Here is an 18,701-nt window from a genome sequence, read left to right as displayed (position 1 = left end):
AAGCAGAGGAGGACATGCTAAACCAATTACAGATGTAGAGAAACTCTGAGCCAAACAGATATGCTCTACAGAGTCCATAGATTAACACTATGAGCTAACAAGGTTTACCACAGATAAAGTGGAAATATTCATGACACAGCCATTGGCGATGACTCCATAGCTACTCATAGTCTTTCATTATTACTCCATCCTTGTGTGTGTAACTCAATGCTAAGCTTATATTTATACTGTTAAACTTGCCTTGTCTTATATCTATATTAAATTTGGTTAACCTGCGCCGCATGCCTCCTGCTAGGCTAAATGCAATTCACTTTGTTTTTGTAATGGTGCATTAAGAGGTCCGGTCTGGTCAGCAGGGGTTGTAGTGTAGGTGATAATTGGGTGGCTCTGTCCCGGGCTGCTGTCTTAAGGAGCAGCGGACTGCGAGCAGAGGGAGGTAATCCCACTTTAAAACCACAATAACCATCTGTGAGCACCATCTGGCCCGGCCTCATGCCTACCACAGGGAGAGCTGGTCAGCTATAGACAGGAAGAAAGAGAAGGGGGTGGGACTCATTGTATAGGGACGCTGGATACATTTCAGCAATTCATTCGATCCTTTGTTACTCAAATACTGAGCTCAATCCATTATTTCTATAAAAAAAAAAAAAAAAAAAAACTGGAAGAGTGAAATATGTGGAAACTTCAACTTGTAGGTCAAGGCCCTGTTGTTGAAAAAAAAGCTGTTCTACAAGCACTAAGAACGCCTTGATGTCACCAAACAAAGCTCTTTATGAGGTCATCCAATCACCTGTGCCGGTTCAGATGAATGTGGCTTTATCCCCAGGCAACAACTGTGCATCTTTCTCTTTGATAAAGGATCTTTACAGGTAATAAGAGATGCCCTCTTGACTTTTGGGGTGCGATGAGGCATGTCTTGGTTGCGAATGAAATTCCAGATTCCTTAGAAATCAGCTGGAGCATCACACACATGGCTTTGATCAATAGCAGGACACACATATGGCCCTGATCAATAACTGATTATAATGCAATGGTCTCACACAACAAAAACATGCAGATGCTAGTGCGTTCGGTTGGCTCTTCAGCTGTGACACGGGCCGGCCCTTTTCAGTGGAAGGATCAGAGCACACCCTATGCAAATATCTGGCACATAACACCACTTACAAGCACAATCTCTAAAAATCTCCCACTTTAACACAACAGCTTGCCCACTTAGTCTAATAAGGGCTGTGTGAAAGCAAGAGCTCCAAGCTTTTCCTGGAAAGAGCTTTCGGAGCAGGAGCCGACTAATGTAATCTGAAGACTGTAAACAAAGTGTGAAAGATGCATTTAAAATGTAAATGTGAATTAATGAAGTGACAAAAGTCATTTGAGATTTATTAAATCCATTTAAAGGCATTGTTAACCCAAAAAAGAACCTTTATTCCTCGTCAAGTCATTCTAAACTTTTTTTCCATGGAAGATGCATCATGTCAGGTTTGATGTCAATGCTGAATGAAAAAGTCACTGTCATAAAACTTATATAATAAAGTAATAAAAGTAAACTTAAAATAAAAGTATAATAAAAGTAAAATCGCAATCAGTTTCAGTGTGATTATTAAATTGCAAAAGCTGTAATTTAATTAAATTTACTGCATGGTTTAAAGTCAAATTAAATAATTATGTTTATAATATAATATAATATATAAATTATTACATTTTATATCACTGTTTTAAAATAGTAATATTTCTTGTTTTAAAATATTTTTATTTATCTTTATCAATAACAATAACAATTTGTATTATTATTGTTGATATATTTTTTCTCACTTTATTTGTAAACGATCAAGTATTACAAAATTTTAAATTTCAAAAATACAGTTAAAATAACATTTTAACGTGACTATATACAAAGAAACAGGATCAGAATAAAAATAAGAAACTATCAAAATAAAAGACATTCAATTATACCCAAATATTAAAGTACAAATTATTTTAATAATAATAATTATAATTATTATTATTATAATACTATAAATATAATACTGTTGTGATTTATATATGACTATAATAATAATAATAATAATAATAATAATAACTATTATTATTATTATTATTATTATTATTATTATTATTATTATTATTATAGTCATATATAAATCACAACATTTTTGGCCAAATTGTGCAGTCTTACAAACAAGCACAAAACCTGTGGCTTCTCTTTTTGAATCACATTTTAAATTGATTTTATAAAATAATATAGTATTGACTATTTTCATTATTTAAGTGAAATATCCCTTTAAATCAATTTTTTATATGGTACAGTACTAATTATGTATCCATCACTGTGCATACGTGCAAACTGTAGTGTCTTTTCACACAGTACCTCCACCCTCAAACATACAGATGTGCTTATTCCCAAATGCACACCCTTTAACACGGTTTGCTCATAGAAAAACACACCCACGCCAACCCCATCCCTGGAGACCAATCCACTCTGTCCCCACCCTCCACAAACCAGGCGTGCCAAACTCTCACGAGAGGAGAGCTGACCACACCTCTAACCCCATGATTACTGCCTTTAACTTTCCCCTGCCTGTCCCTCTGGGTGCCCCAAAAGCAGCAACTAAAAGAGCTACATATAAGTTTGTGAGGAAGACAACACGAGTACATTAAAGAAAGTGTGTGTTTGTATCCAAATGATGTGTTTGGTGGGACTGTTGAAGCACACCCAAAGTCCCAGTACAAACACATTCATCACACTGAGGGCTCAATGCAACTGGTGCCTGTCAGTATGCAAATGTTGACACTTCCTGTGTGATAACCGAAGACTGGTTCCAATCCAGCCTGCTCTCAGACTAAACAGCCATTTTCAGACTCATTGCACTCTGATTTCATGCATTGCTTAGCTGATTCGAAAACCCCATGAAATCAGAATGTGCGTTTTGTGGCTTTTAATCCATGTGCATTCATTTTGAGGTCATCTATATATGCTAATATACACTATCATTCAAAAGTTTGGGGTAAGATTTGTAATGGAAAAACAGTAATATTGTGAAATATTAATAAGATTTTAATATATTTTAAAATGAAATGTATTCCCGTGATGGCAAAACTGATTTTTCAGCAGCCATTATACCAGTATTTAGTGTCACTTGATCATTTTTGATCAATTTAATGCATCTTCGCAGAAAAAAAAATAAAAATTCCTTTCACTCAAACTTTTGTATAGTACTGTACTATGAAAGATTGACAAAACTGACTTTAATCAGATACAAGTTTTTCTTCTGTGAAAACATCAAAAGCACTGATGACTCATGTTGCACTACACAGATTTTTGTCCAATCAAATTCTCCCTAAAATGAGAATGCCCTCCCTCTAAAACTACTTGTAAATAACTAGAAAAAAGGGTCATGGCAAAACAACGATGAGCCATTTCATACACCTCACCCAAACATCTGGTTTCAATCAAGAAGTCACATTTTGGCTGATAAAACAAAGGCATCTGCTTGCATGTATTTTCAATAAATAAAAAAGTTTTACAAGCAAGCAAGACTACAAAATAGATTGCTGTATACAGTAGGTCAGTGATAGGACTATACATTTACTGATATGGAAACAAAAAAGCAATATATTGACTTGTAAAGCCATTTTTAATGTCTGTTCAATGCTTTCATCTGCCACAATGATATATTTAAATGATCATCATTCAGGGGTTCAGCAAATACTGACATATACCATTCATTTATTTAATGAATGAGCATTAAATTCAGTCTAATTTTTAACTGATTAACAACCTTAGTGTAAAGAGTCAAGACCCACCTGTGAACATAATATAGCTGATGCACAGAGTCAACAGCCAAGACCATTTCGGCCAGATAGAACTTGGCCATGTCTTCAGGCAAACGATCTTCAAATTTACTGAGCAGAGTCAACAGATCTCCCCCTACATAGTAGTCCATCACCAGGTACTGGGAGGAGAGAAAAAAAGGACGTAAATAAGAACAGAAGAAACAAAAAATAATGGAAAACAAAGATTTTACATCTTTTAAATTCCCTTTACCCTTGGATTAACCCATCCCATCTCAATTATCCATGACATTCTTTCATCTAAAATCTCTTTATCGTTCTTTTCCTCCAGTTTCATTCCCTCACACTCCCACTCATGAAGCTGAACTCAAAATGATAATTCATATTAGAGCCACTCTTCTTCAGTCACGCTAAATACAACACGGCACAGATAAATATATAGTCTGCTATAAAACCGTGTCGCTTGAAACTCTGTAAGCAGTGATTAATGATCATTACATTATCTCCCCCTCTGGACCTTATCAACTGAATGTGAATCAGACCAATGTGAGCTTGAGAGTTCTCACGCACCAAATTGTTCTCATCCTGGAAAGCATAGTGTAACGTCGTGATCCACTGACTGTCCCCGTTCACCAGCACGTCCCGTTCCTCCCGAAAACATGCCGTCTGAGAAAAAAAAAAGGTTATAACATCAGAGAAAACCAACTTTTTTAGAGTCAGCCATCAAATATGTGCCCCACATATTTAGAATGACTCCAACCAAGGGGTCTGTTTCCAAAGTGAGGAATGGTTTCTGAATCATATAGAGCAAAGACTTTTTCTAAGTGGTTTCTCATGTAATGGGCGAAGACAGAGGGAGTAACACTCTCCTAGGAAGCTAAAGAATGACACGCCAGGGATATAGGAGAAACGGCTGCATCAGCTGAATGGTAAAGCCTAATGCTAACTGGATCAAGATTTGCACATTAAATAAAAATCAGTCTTGAGAAAACCATTACTGCTATTTGCAGCTAAAGCAGTTCAGTTTGGACCAAATCTGCTGAATGAAAGGAAGAGATGTGTAAAAACATCAGCTCACCTCAGCCCTTTTGAGCATTTCCCATTTGTTGAGAATCTTCATGGCAAATACTTTGTCTGTATTTTTCACCTTTACTACTGCAACCTGTAAAAAAGACAAGAACGTCCAGTTCAGAAGTGATCTTAAACATAATATGGCCTGGAAACAGTGTTTTTATTGGCATTCACACAAAAGTGTTACTCAGCTTGCTTGTTAAAAGTGCTTCCATTAGCATTCAGTGAAGAAAAGTACAGCAGATTATTAGCAGAATTATATAATAGCCGATTTGTTCATCTCTACTGGTGTTTTAGGGTTTACAGAAACAAGTAAATCATGATTTTTGTGTCTACAAAGCATTTTAAATCCTATTGAAGAACTGATTTTTTCAACTTCAAAGAAATGTATTCATGTGGTACCCCTCAATAACTTGGTGTCTGTAAACAAACATACAGCATCTGTGGTTGGTCTCTTTACAATACCATTCCAAACCTTGTGGTTGGTAGGATTTTTAAATGAAAGACATCTCTTACTCTCACCAAGCCGCATTTATTTGATCAATAATACAGGAAAAACAATATCTTTGTGAAATTTTACAACAATGTAAAATAACAATTTTTATTTTAATACATTTTAAAATGTAAATGCAAAACAAACAAAAAATGTAATGCTAAGTTGAGTTTTCAGCAGCCATTGCTTCAGTTTTCAGTATCACGTTAACCTTCAGAATTCCTTCAAATATGCAGATTTGGTGCTCAAATAATATTTCTTATTATTACAAATGTTGAAAACAGCTGCTTAATATTTTGTGGGATGACAGAAGTCTCTCCTTCAAAGTTCTTTGCTCTTCGCTTTCTGCCATCAAGTGTGTGATGACATCTTCAGAAACTAACATTCTGTATGTTTATAGTATGTTTAGTACTTACAGTTTATACTGTAAATATTTACAGTATATAAACATTTTAATTAAAAAATCGTGTTACAGTAAGTAGCATTTAAATGTGTTGAAAATAATAACTTTAGAACATACTGACATTTATTGACATTTTTTATTTTTTTTTAATAATTCAGTAGCAGCTACTGGCTCAGAAGTCTCCATAGGAAATGATGTCATCTGCCCTTCTTCTGCTCGCCCAAGATTATCCTGAACCATCAGGAGATGAAAGTGAGTGAGTGATCCTCAATCTGTTCCTTCGCACGTTTTCTCACAGCTGCATGGCTTCCTTTCTGGTGGTATTTTGGAAACAGGCTCACATCAAGCAGAACAGACTTTCTGCTAGCTTTCCATGAGCTGTTGATTCCAGCTGGACTAAAGTGAGCAGACACTAGGCCGGAAACCCTGTCGAGTGGTGTGTCAGACGAAAACGCTCCTATTGAGGAGGTTGCAGATGAATCATAGCTCACCAGACGTTGACAAGTGGAGAAAAACCGAAGGACTGACACATATAGCCCTTTAAAATCTACTTTAATCTCAAGGATCTTTGATGTATTTCCATCCGCCCAATCTAATAAATGTGTTTCCATTTTTATAACTCAAACCTATCCGTCATTAAAAAAAGTTTAAACTTTTGCAGACACAGCTGTTAATGTATTTCACCACTTGGAAACTTTAAGGTGCTTGATTTCAGAGGAAATTTTTTTTTTAAGCAGATCTGTATGTTTGATTTGGATTTTGATTTGGTCTTTATCTGTTGCTCCCAAAACCCATATGAATTTCATTTTTCCATTGAAAATAAAAGGAGAAACTCTGAGGTATATGCTGGTCACTATCCGAATGTGGATTAAAGCTTTCAAGCTTCAAAAAAAAAAATAGTCTGTACAAACTGTAGGCGATCTTTCAAGTCAGAGCTGCCAAGATATTCCTCAGATATGAACTTTTTGTATTCCACGGAAGAAAGGGAGTTGCACTGGTAACAAAAGGGTGTGTAAATAATGACAGAATTTTCATTTTTGGGTGAAATATAACTTCAACTCAGCTTGGAAAAGTCCAAATGCCACAGAGCTGTTTTCTCAGTCACTGTGAAATAAAACCTGAATAAAAATTCCATAAACCATTTGCTGGGGTTTTAAAACATGGCTGCTATCCAATGTTCCCACTTCATGGGCCATTCTGAACAGCCAGGCCTCACTAAGTAACCTAATAGTGCTGGTTTCCTGGCCTACCTGTGCACCACACATTCCCCGGTGACTACATCACACATCTGTCATTACAAAAGAACATCAACTGGCTCGGGCTCTCAAAAGTACTGCATGAAGAATGTCCTTACTCTGCAACATACCTGTGCTTATGGTAAAGCAGTATATTAACTCATTAAATAATACAAAGGGTCTGTTATGGGAGCTAAAAAAAACAATACATTGTTCCAAATGGAGTGAGAACAATAAATACCTCTCCAAACGCTCCCCGTCCAATCACCTTCAGGATCTCGAAATCTTCCTTGTGCAAGCGCATCTGTTTCACCTTGGATGTGAAAGGTTTGGCTGTGAAATTAAAAAAAGAAAAGAAAAGAAAGGGGACAAAATCAGTATAAAGGAGCTAAAAAATTATTTTAAAAATAATAATACAAATACAGAAATTGTTAAAACTATAGAAAAATATACTACCATTCAAAGGTTTGGATTCAGAAAGATAAAAAAAAAAAAATTTAATTAATAAAAACACTTCTATTCAGCAAAGATGCATTTTGATCATAATAAATCAAATACATTTTAAAATATAAAGTTTTGAACTTTCTTTTCATCAAAGTATCCTGACATATTGTAACAAAGTATTGAACTGATTTCCACGTTGATAAAAAAATAAAAATTAAAATAAGAAATGTTTCTTGAGCACTAAATGAGCATATTAGAATGATTTCTGAAGGATCATGTGACCCTGAAGATTGGAGTAATGGCTGCTGAAAATTTAGCTTTGGCACCACAGAAAAATATTATATTTGACATTTCATAAAAATTGAAAAAATTATTTTAAATTGTAATAATATTTCACAGCAATACTTTTAAAAAATAATAATTAGAAGCCACGCTGCTGAAGAGACTTTTTTCAAAAAAAAATTCTAACCCCAACATTTTGAAAAGTTATTAATATTTCGTTTATTTAGTTATTCTTAACTCCTTTTTTTTTGTCAAATTAACTACTATTTGAAATAATATGTTGTAAATATTACGTAAAATAATTAATGCTTCTACTGCAGCAATGGTGTGCGTGTTATTCCCAGGGTGGGAAACATGGGAACAGAGGAGGAGATGATCTCAACCGCAGTGCGATAAGGATAAAAGTCTGCCGTGTTTATCCTCAACAAGAGTACAAACACGCCACCCACACCTGCCATCATCAGAGGCTATGCAGCTTTACACTTGCATGACCTTCCTAAAACATCTTTTTACAAAGCTGAGCCTCATCTAATGGCTCCCGTACACATTACTGAGGTGTTCTGTTGCAAAATCTTTCCATGGGAGCACAGTGCCACTGCTGCAGACTCACAATTTAGTCCATAAACTCTCATCCAATCAGCATCAAGCACACAGGGTGGGGCGGCTCTGTTGCTATAGCAATATTGGATTGTGCAAAAGAGAGAAATTCCAAAAAGTCACATAGGTGTCAGAGTTAAAACTGTTGTATATTATATTTTAAAAACTATTTTTTTATAAATGTTTTACCAACTAAAATGCATTTTAGCTAACTTTCATTAAAGTCGGTTTGGTTTTTTATATAAAGCAATGAAGTGTGCATTTTTAAGTGGTTTAAGTGTCTAAATTTCTTCTATAATTACTTCTATAAAACCTCCTAATTTTTACTATCTAATAATATAAACTAAGAATAAATGTTTCCCACACAATATTCTGATTCTATTTAAGGGGTCATTCTCTGTTGACGTTCCAGCATTTGTCTTTCAGAGAAAATAAGTGGGTAGATCAGCAAGGTACAATTGGTGGCTCCAAGGCATTTTGGCCCCAGCAGGCCTTCATTACTCAGCCAGGTCATTACGTCTCATCAGAACTGCTCTACATTAAACTTAAGCACTGACCCACTGCTAATCTAACAGTCGTCACAGTCACATATCACAGAGCAGCTACTCTATCACACACCCTGCTGACTGCTAAAAACATGCTAATAATACCAGCAATGTGTTAACACTATTGAACAAGGGATAGGTAGTGTGACCAAAGCATTATGTCATACTAGGAGTCATTTTTTATAAAGATGCTATATATCACAACTGCGTGTAAATATTGTTTAATAAGAAAAAATTCTACATTTCCAGCTAAAATAAACATGAATAAATACATACATTAATTAATTAATTAAACAGTATACAGTACACACACACATATTTAAATATATATATTATGAATTAATGAAATTTAGATAATGCATTACACTAAAAATTTGTAAATAAAAATTGTAATAAGATTTTATTATTTTGATCTTTGTATCTTATTTAAATAAATTAAATAAACATTTGCTAATGTCTATTTTTGGATAATCTATTGTTTTAAATAAAAATACTTATAAAAGCTATACTTATAGAGGCATATTTCATTTGATTAATTTATTTATTTTTTGGAACTTGATGGAATCAAACCTGAAGATAATGTCTGGCATTAGTTCAATATCACAACACACATCTACGTTTCCAGCAAAATAAAAAATATAAATAAATAATACTAATAAATACATTATGTACTATATATATATACTACTACTGTTATATTATATGTTTATACTTGTATGTTTTCATATGTTTGTGTTTATATATATATATATATATATATATATATATATATATATATATTTATTTTTTTTATATATATATATATATATATATATATATATATATATGTATATATAGAAAATTTAATTAAACTAAATTACTAAATAAAAACAGTAATATGATCTTATTATTTGAATCTTTAAATTGTATTTAAATAAAAAAATAATAAATAAAATAACTAAAAATACTTAATAAATAAAATCTAAAATAAAGAAATAAAATAACTAAAAATACAAGAAAAACTAAAAAAGTTATACTTCTAAAGGCATATTTCATTAGATTCCTTTTTTTTTAACTTGATAAATACAAACCTGAAGATAATGGTCTGGCATAAGTCTGGCATCAGTTCAAAAACAGCTTCACATTATGAAAAAAAAAAAGAAAAGATAATTTAGTTGCTAAATTCTAAATGGATGTATCAAATTCGTACCACCCAGCCTTACCACTGAGACAGAGTAAAAATAACCTCAGACATCCCTGGATAGAATCAGCCACGCTTGACCTCTAAGAAACTTTCAACAGTTTTGACACGAGTAAGCGGCGGCCACATGTTAAATTAAGTGTGCCACTGCAGTGGGAGTCATGTGTTACGTCATACACACCATTGACTGCATACAATCAGGCATAACGCTCATAACCAACAACCACCAGAGTCCTAAAAGACTCCTCTGTTCCACAGACAGCATAGACTGCAAAACAACCACTGAATAAAACACTCCACAAGAATGAATCGCCAGTAACCACATCCTAATGGGACCTGCAAGGCTCTTTAGAGAGTAAAAACAAATAAACATAGATTGAGCGGGGGGCCCATCCACGGAGAAAGCCATGTGATTATCATGAAGCCAGCTCCGCCCTATGTATCCAAGGATCAGTGGGTTAACAATATTAGCTTTAGTGATGCTTCTCTTGTTTAATTTTGGCAGCAGAACAATAGCTATACAGTATCACTCACCTAATAAAACAACACAGGTATGCCAAACATAGCAACGGTTGCCATGACAAATGAGAGTGAGGTAATCTGCAGTGCTGTAAATGTAAACTTCTCCACCACATTGTCCACTGTATGGCTGTTTATGATCCTTTCAAAGAATAGTTGGTATTAGAGAGGGTGTACAAACCATTGTTTGTACATTTTAGTATAATTTTTTGCTTGTTTTTTTAATAAGATTTTATTTTTAATTCTATTTGTATTCAATTTTTAGTAATTAATTGTTTTTTTTTTTCATTTTTATTACTATTTTTTAATATGTCTATATAGTTTTCATACATTTAAAAAAAATAATTATATATACATTCACAAACACACAAAATTTTTTTCCAGTTAATGTTTATTATATATAAGTAGTAGTGAAAGTTTTAGTTTCAGTTTTGGTTAATGATATTAACCCTGGTACAAAGGGACAACATTTATGCAAAGTACAAATACAGAGGTTTAAGACTAAACTCATTGGCATTGTGGGACTGGAAAAACACGTCCCGTCTTTGTGTCTCCTACCAGACTGGTTAAGGGTGTGCGTGACACAGTGCTTGTGAGAATCTGCGCGTGCTTGTGTAAATTTGCCCTTCCCGCTGTATTTGGGGACAGGCGTGTGTGCAAAGGAGGATGCAAAGAGGAATACTAGGCCTTGAGTGTGTGCTCTCACATCCACTCCTCTGGCAAGGGGACATCTGGAATCCATAAGAGAGATTATTTACGGCCACGGTGAGGTAACGACGCAAAAATGCTGCTTCCAGAAGAACACGTCCCAGCTCCTGGAGCTAAAAGACCTGAGGATGGCCTGTCCTCTGCTGTAACCAGAGAGGCTAATAATGCATTGAGAGTATTAACACACTAGCAGTTATGACAATCGGCAATGTGCTCAGGCCTCTGCAACTTTAAGCAGCAGAGGCCATGCTAATGCAAACAGTGAAACTTCATAATGATATTCTGCATTACGATATAGGTGTCATGTGAATAATGTTTCAATGATGGTGATATTTCTATACATCTTAGGGATTTGATTAATTGGTCTTTGGAAAGCCTACCAAAAATGTAAAAAAAGAAAAAAAAAGAAAAAAAAAGTACCATTAATACAGTTTAATTTTATCTTCAGTTCCTATTATCTTTCACATAGTCTCTATGAATAAAAATGGTGAGAGACCAAAAAAATATATATAATAAAAAGTCAATTTCTTTGTCTAAAATAAAATATTTATTAATAATAAAACTGTACTTTATATGCATTGTTTTTGCTGTTTTTTTCTTAAGTTACTATATGACCTGCAATTCCTTAATATCTGGCTTAATCTGAAAGTCCCAGGGCCTCACAACTGCTACTGCTAATAACGGCCATAAATAAGACGAGTCCCAACAGACTGAATAAATTACATTTACAAAATGAAGGGGTCCTGAACAGGGTTCCCTTAATAGATGTGATGGCAGCCCCTGTTATTAAACAAGCTGGCAGGATATCAAATGGATAAAAAAAATCATGGGTGCTTTCAATCCCTAAGGCAAAGTCATGGCTCATAGTAGCATGTAGTTAGCGGGGGGTGATATATGAAACCCTCCATGAGGACAGGACAGGGGAAAGCATTAAATCATTAATAAGTACCAAATGTACATAAACATGCCCGGGAATCGCTTTCATACTGCATAAACATGCAATGGGGCGATAAATTGTGTTTAATGCTAGAGTGAGCACCCACAACGCCCAAATTCCCAAAGCAATATACACCACCCCTAAAGCATCCCCTATTGCTATTGAAGCATGATGGCATGGCTTGCGTCAGACAAGACAAAAACTAAGTTTGTCTAAACCACTGCAATGCACAAACAGGATATTCCCAAAATACAATGAAGCCAGAGGAAGAACAAACAAAGCCATAAGATCTTAGATGTTTCCTGGCTCCTGTGCTAATGTTCATCGAGAGAAAAATGCAAACAGACGGGATAGGAGAAGAATCGCCCATCAGACATGCCCGAAACTGAAGCCCCATGCTGTAAGTGCATTAATGGAGCAAGAGTGCAAAACACAGCCTGTTTAGCACAGGCAGCTATTTTAAAAATTCACTGAATGCAGGAAGGTTATGTGACAAATTACATAAACAGAAACTCTGCACACAAAAGACAGAGATGAAATGTGATGTTAAACACGTCAAAAACGTGTCTGACGCTTTACTGCTTTCCTGGTTATTGCAGCTCTCTGTGCTCCGGCAGTCGCATCACCCATTTTGTAAAATGATCCAGCAGAGCAATCCCCTACTTTTTCCATCTACAGAAATACAGAGACTAAGTCATGCTACTGCATCAAGGATAGACAAGATGCAATTAAAATACAGGAAGTAACCATTCACCTTTAAAGAACACCATGAGGCCCAATGGGGAGCGAGAGGACAGACAGACACCAGAGATGGTGTCCTGCATTCAAAAAAAAGAAAGAAAAGGAAAGAAACAGATGTGCTAACCTGCTGATTTTGTCATTAACATCATTCTTAAAGTCTCAAGTGAGAAAATAAAGAGCAGGTTAGTTCAGGCCAAAATTAAAAAAAATTTCATTTTCATGTAATTCCAAACTTGCAGGACTTTTTTCTTCTGTGGGACACAAAAGGTAATATTTAGAATAATGTTCACACTGCATTTTCCATTCAGTTAAATTTAAAAGTGTCTATAAGCTGTCAATCTCTAACTCTAATAACAATAATTTATTAAGTACAACCATACTTTTACTTTTACAATACTAATATATATAGCTTTTCAAACGTTAAACCATCAAGCCTTTTTTTTTTTGTGGAAAACTGAAAGCTTGCAGGCCACAGAGCCCTTAATGCTTTTCTTTTGTTGACAAAAAGACAATTCAAAAGTGATTCTAATTACAAGTTTGGGAAGATGGTTGGAGCTTATTCAATGCACATTATAAGCAATCCAAACACAGAGCAGAGATGAGTTTGTGTGAAGCAGCTTTCAATGCGAGCCAATTTAATTTAATTTAATTTAGATATTTAATATATCACAATATATTTCTTAATACGATATAATTCCGGTACCGATATGAAAAATATTTTAAAAAAGAACACCCACAACAGATGTCTTAACCTACAAACTTCTATGAAACATCCTCCAAAACTATACACTATTTTAGAAATGAAAATGGTACAAATAAATTAATGTTCACTTTTTATTTGTATTTAGCCTTCATACAAACAAGAAATGTGAAATCACCGTCTAATAAACATAAAACTCTCAGACTCACATTTAATATCTTTAACTTTAAACTTTAATATAGGTTGATTATTATTATAGATTGAAACAAAAGTGCTTCAGCCAGGACAAAGAATATGAAACGTGCTCAAAGCTGCTGCATAAAAAGTGAGCAACAACAAAAACATGTTGCTGGAGATGGGCTTATTGAAAATGCTAATTCATTCTCTGCCAGCAGGAGGTGCTTTATGAGCATCAGAAACAGAGGTTTCCACGGTAACGGCTGTACACAAAGCAGCACTGTGCTCATGAACAGTATTTTATAAGATAAAATGAAAATGGCATCAAAACTTTTCTGAAGACAGTCGGTTCCCTTAAGAGATATTCATATAAAACACCCGCGGTGCATTTTGATTATCGAAATGTAGTTATTCAACATGTTTATTCATGTTTAGTCAACCACCACAAATAAACCAATGTATGGGGAACACTGGTAATGTCTACTGAAATATTGGAAATGTGTTTAAAAATCATATCAACGTTATTGAAAAAAAATTATATTGCGATATATATTGATATTGAATTATTGTCCAGCCCTAATCTAAGTACGCTTAAAACACACACACTGCTCACATGTAAAAGAACACAGTTCTGCTTTTCACTCTGAAAACCACGCACAAAAACACATTGAGATTTCAGCTGTATTCCAAAAAAAAAATCAACAACAACATCATAAAGCATCATAGTCCAAGTCTTCTGAAACCAAAAAACTTGTTGTTATTCACTGAAAATCTCACATGGCAGTCTTGGTTGCCATTCACTTTTATTAAAAGGAAAAAGCAGCAGGGACATTTAGCTATAAATATCAGCGCTCTACAGAAGAAAGAAAGTCATCATGAGTAAATGATGACAGAATTTTCATTCATGGGTAAACTATTACTTAAACTCAAGACTTGTACATCAACAGAGCTACAGAGATGTTGGATGTGTCAAAAAAATAAGGGTAGTGTATGATATTGTTTCACGTGAGGTTCAAGGTATGATTAAAAGTAACTTCGCCATTTTTCAGAGCTACAGACAACTTAGCAGGAAAGCAGAGTGGCCATATCCCCCAGAGAAGATTACACAGTCGTCCAACAACATGACATTGACACAAGAGCTGTGAAAGCTTTCTTCAGACTGCCTGCTCTTACGCTCAATTGGCAGGGATGTAAAAATACCAGCATTAGTTTTTCAGTCAACATAATACCACCGAGTCACCTCCCTGTGGCAAAATATGTCATGGTAGATGTAACTCTATCCTACTGCATTCTCTCAGAACAGAGGAGTGAATGAAATCTTGCTGGACGTTTCCTACCACGACTGACTGAAAGCCCCTGAGGCAGTCGGAACTGTGGAAACTTCACCACCCATGTAATATGTTCAAATTATCATCACTGTCATCGTAATCATTATTATTTTAATCGCTTATCAACTTCGCTGGAACATGCCACTGTGAAATTTTAATTTGGGCCAGACACTGTCTGTCAAACGTATTTTCCCATTTAAAGCAAACATCCAACCCTATTAGTAACCGGCAATTTGTAATGTGATCCATGCACAAATGCTTCTCACTGTATTTTTCACATGAGGTTAAAGGGATAGTTCACTTAAAAATTAAATTTGTAATCATTTAATCACCCTTGTTTTGTTCTAAACCAGCATGACTACCAAAAGGAAATTTTCTAGGGATGCACCGAATGTTCTGCAACCGAATAAGCGAAAAGGACAATTAATAAGTACTGAACAATGACTAATGCGATCAAATAGAGGCACGCACTAATGCAGCAAACATGTCTGCAGTGTGAAAGTATTTAAAACTATCAGAGAAAGACGCAGAAATTATAACAAGCATGGAGCACTGACAGCGAGAGACTGTTTAGTGCTGCATCACATGTCTCCGATGAGAAGAAGAGGTGGCTGATGCTGGTGGGTCTTTACACATGACAGCATTTTTTTGTTTGTAGTTTTGTAAAACTTTCTCACACTACTGCTTTGGCTTCACCTTTTATTGGATTGTAGCTGGGAGGGCTGAATTTCAGTCTTGCACTACAGTGCCTCACTGGTCAAACTGTGTTATTGCAGGCCCGTATATTAAGTCATATGACATCAAACGACCATTCGACAACAAAAAATTTAAAGTACTGTTCACTGCAGAGCCAAATGGCCTCCAGCTCGCCCTCTCTGGATGTCCAGCTCCACCTCTGTGAAACTAATGGGTGGAGTTATGTTTAACGATAGGGTAAGGGGTAGGATTAGGCTGTGGTTAGGTGTCTATCTCCACCCATTACCTCCAGCGACGCGGAGCTAGAGCTCCAGCTCCTCCCATTTGGCTCTGCAGCAACCACCCTCCCAAAATATTTGCCGACAATTGTTTATTGTCGATGTTGTCAATAATGTCAACTAATTGTATCACCCCTATTTTGAATAAAAATTATAAGAATGTAAAAAAAATAACAATTATTGCTGTCAATATTAGCGTGTTAACGCAGGTGATTTTTTTTTTTTTTTTTTCAGTTTAAAGATGTTAAAAATATTTAATGCAGTTAACACAAGGGTGGAGCTAGAGGTGGCCACCCAACTCACAACTGCTACTTCTGTCTCTTTTTTCTTGACAAGAATTGCGTTTATTTATTGGAAATCTATAATGTTTGGAGCTTTAAGGATTCATCTATTTTTAATTTAGAATTTAGTGTTGATAACTTTATTCAATTTTTGTATATTTCCTACATGCTGAAGGGCACAGATAAATATGACATTTATTATAATGGGTTTAAGTGAAGATTGTTTTAAGTTCACTTAAATTAGAAGTTATTTTCTAAAGTCTAACATATGTTAAAACTAGGGCTGTCAGTAGATTAAATCTTTTAATCTAATTAATTACATGATGTGTCGATTAATTAATCTAATTAATCACAAATTACATTTGGCTGTGAAAATACCCCCAAAAGATTATTTAAAGCTATTTTTGTGTTAAATTAGAAAGTATTAAGTAGACAATACAAATAGTAACTTTAAAAATATTTTATTTGATTCAACATAAAATTTACTACACATAAACATTTAGGCTACAACTATGGAACACAAAAGAAGATAATTTGAGAAACATTTTTTACATTCATGCAATGGAAGTCATTGGTAACCAAAACTTTGGCAGCTTTGTTACCAACACACTTCAAAATACCTTATTTTATGTTCCACAAAAGAAAGTAGCTAAAAAAAAGTTGCAAAATCATTCAGTTTTGAGTAAATTATGAGTAAACTTTTTGGGTGAACTATCCCTTTAATAATTGTTCCCCCTTTTTTTCTTTTTCTTAATGGAATAATACTCTAAATAAGAAACTAAAACTGCCAGCAGGTTTAGGTAAATGTCTTTATGAGTCATTTATTCATTTGATTCATTCAAAACAGATTCATTCAGAAACTAAACACCACTGTGTTGCTCGGAGACGGACACAATTCTGAAAACAGACAATATTGTTTTTGAAATATAACAAAATATTTACTACTTATTTACTGAACTGTTATATAAAATCACATTTGCACTCGTTAGTTATATAAAATCACTGAACTCATTTATATATAAATCACATCTTATTATACTCGTTATATTCAACACAACAACTGCACTCGTGTGATATTTGCTTCTCACTGCTCTTGTGATATCGATACTCATTTGTTTATAAATGAAGCCATTTAACAGACAAAAATTAATAACTATCTTTATTGCCTACAAATATTGGATGTGGTGTTATTTTAGGCATAACTGCATGTGTGATTTTAAAAACATATTCGTAATAAAATAAAAAAACATGCATTTGGGTACATTTTCATTTCATGCCGACTAAGTGTTTAAACACATAGGATGACGTACAAGTGTGGAGGAGGGTATTAGTGAATCTGAGGCACTGTGTTAAAATATTTTAACTTTTTCCTATTGTTTTTTTTTTGAAGAAAGTTAATGCGTTGTTTTTCCACACCAGCTGACAGCCCTAATTTTCTGGTAAAAAAGAATAGCTCTCAACTGTGGACTCAAGTCATAATGCCAGAATAAACTGAAGTGTGGACTAGTATTTTACCATTTAGTCAAAATTCTGGCTAAACAAGACTCAAGTCATAGACGCAAGTGCAGTTAAACCAAAGTGCATGTTGAGAATCAAAAATTGGTACTCTGACTCAAGTCCAAATCAAGTCATGTGAACACTTTATACAATGACAGAAAGCAGTAACAGTCTAAAGCTGCCACAAACCCCCATTTTTAAACAGCAAGAATAAATGAAAGGGACAAAAAAAAGACTAAATATACACATCTCTGCAGTCCTCCAGTGCAGACACTTTCTGGGCCATAGCCAATCCCTTCGGCTGGAAACAACTACTAATTATAACCTACAGAGGAAAGGTGTCAGCGCTAGGACTTGAAACCGTAAGTATCCCGAAAATATGCGTTTATCGAAACAAGTTCCCACAAGACTCAAACAAATGCACACAAGAGTTCAAAAAGTTGATTGACTTTCAAAGTAAGATGTTGCAAAACACGTTGACTGATGACAGACAGGTGGGGGGAGGCAAACTATGTTCTTTCAGCTCTACTGAACAGCCGACACGCAAATACTGACTCGACCGCAAAGCCCTCCATGAATGCACTTTGTTTGGATTCTTTGTGTATTACGGCACAGAATTATTTAACAACCAAACCAGAAGCATTACTGGAATTAAATTCAAACTGGTACCTGCTTCCTACAACAACATGAATTATATATGGAGTCTTGTATGTGAAAACCCCCATCTCTTTTTTAAAAAGAACCATCCCCCTCATCCATGAAGCATCTCCTCGCACCCATGCCCTTCCTCCTAACCCCCC

At 34.8% G+C, this 18,701-nt stretch overlaps 1 protein-coding gene across 6 annotated transcripts in view; it reads right to left on the bottom strand.

The window, feature by feature from the left end:
- Positions 1 to 18,701, bottom strand: part of LOC109047453 (serine/threonine-protein kinase MRCK alpha-like) — a 55,471-nt gene that overhangs the window by 24,373 nt on the left and 12,397 nt on the right. For all 6 annotated transcript variants that reach the window (XM_042747334.1, XM_042747331.1, XM_042747332.1 and 3 more), the window contains exons 2-5: positions 7,233 to 7,324; positions 4,868 to 4,951; positions 4,360 to 4,455; positions 3,802 to 3,950 (exon numbers count right to left, since the gene is read on the bottom strand). In XM_042747334.1, coding sequence (XP_042603268.1) covers positions 3,802 to 3,950; positions 4,360 to 4,455; positions 4,868 to 4,951; positions 7,233 to 7,295 — 392 coding nt within the window. In that variant the 5' untranslated portion in view covers positions 7,296 to 7,324. The remainder of the gene's footprint in view (positions 1 to 3,801; positions 3,951 to 4,359; positions 4,456 to 4,867; positions 4,952 to 7,232; positions 7,325 to 18,701) is intronic.

Source organism: Cyprinus carpio, chromosome B20 (assembly GCF_018340385.1).
Source record: "Cyprinus carpio isolate SPL01 chromosome B20, ASM1834038v1, whole genome shotgun sequence".
In the NCBI taxonomy this organism is placed as follows: Eukaryota; Metazoa; Chordata; class Actinopteri; order Cypriniformes; family Cyprinidae; genus Cyprinus; species Cyprinus carpio.
The sequence above is the reverse complement of the archived record's forward strand: the minus strand, read 5'-3'. Positions and strand labels throughout refer to the sequence as shown.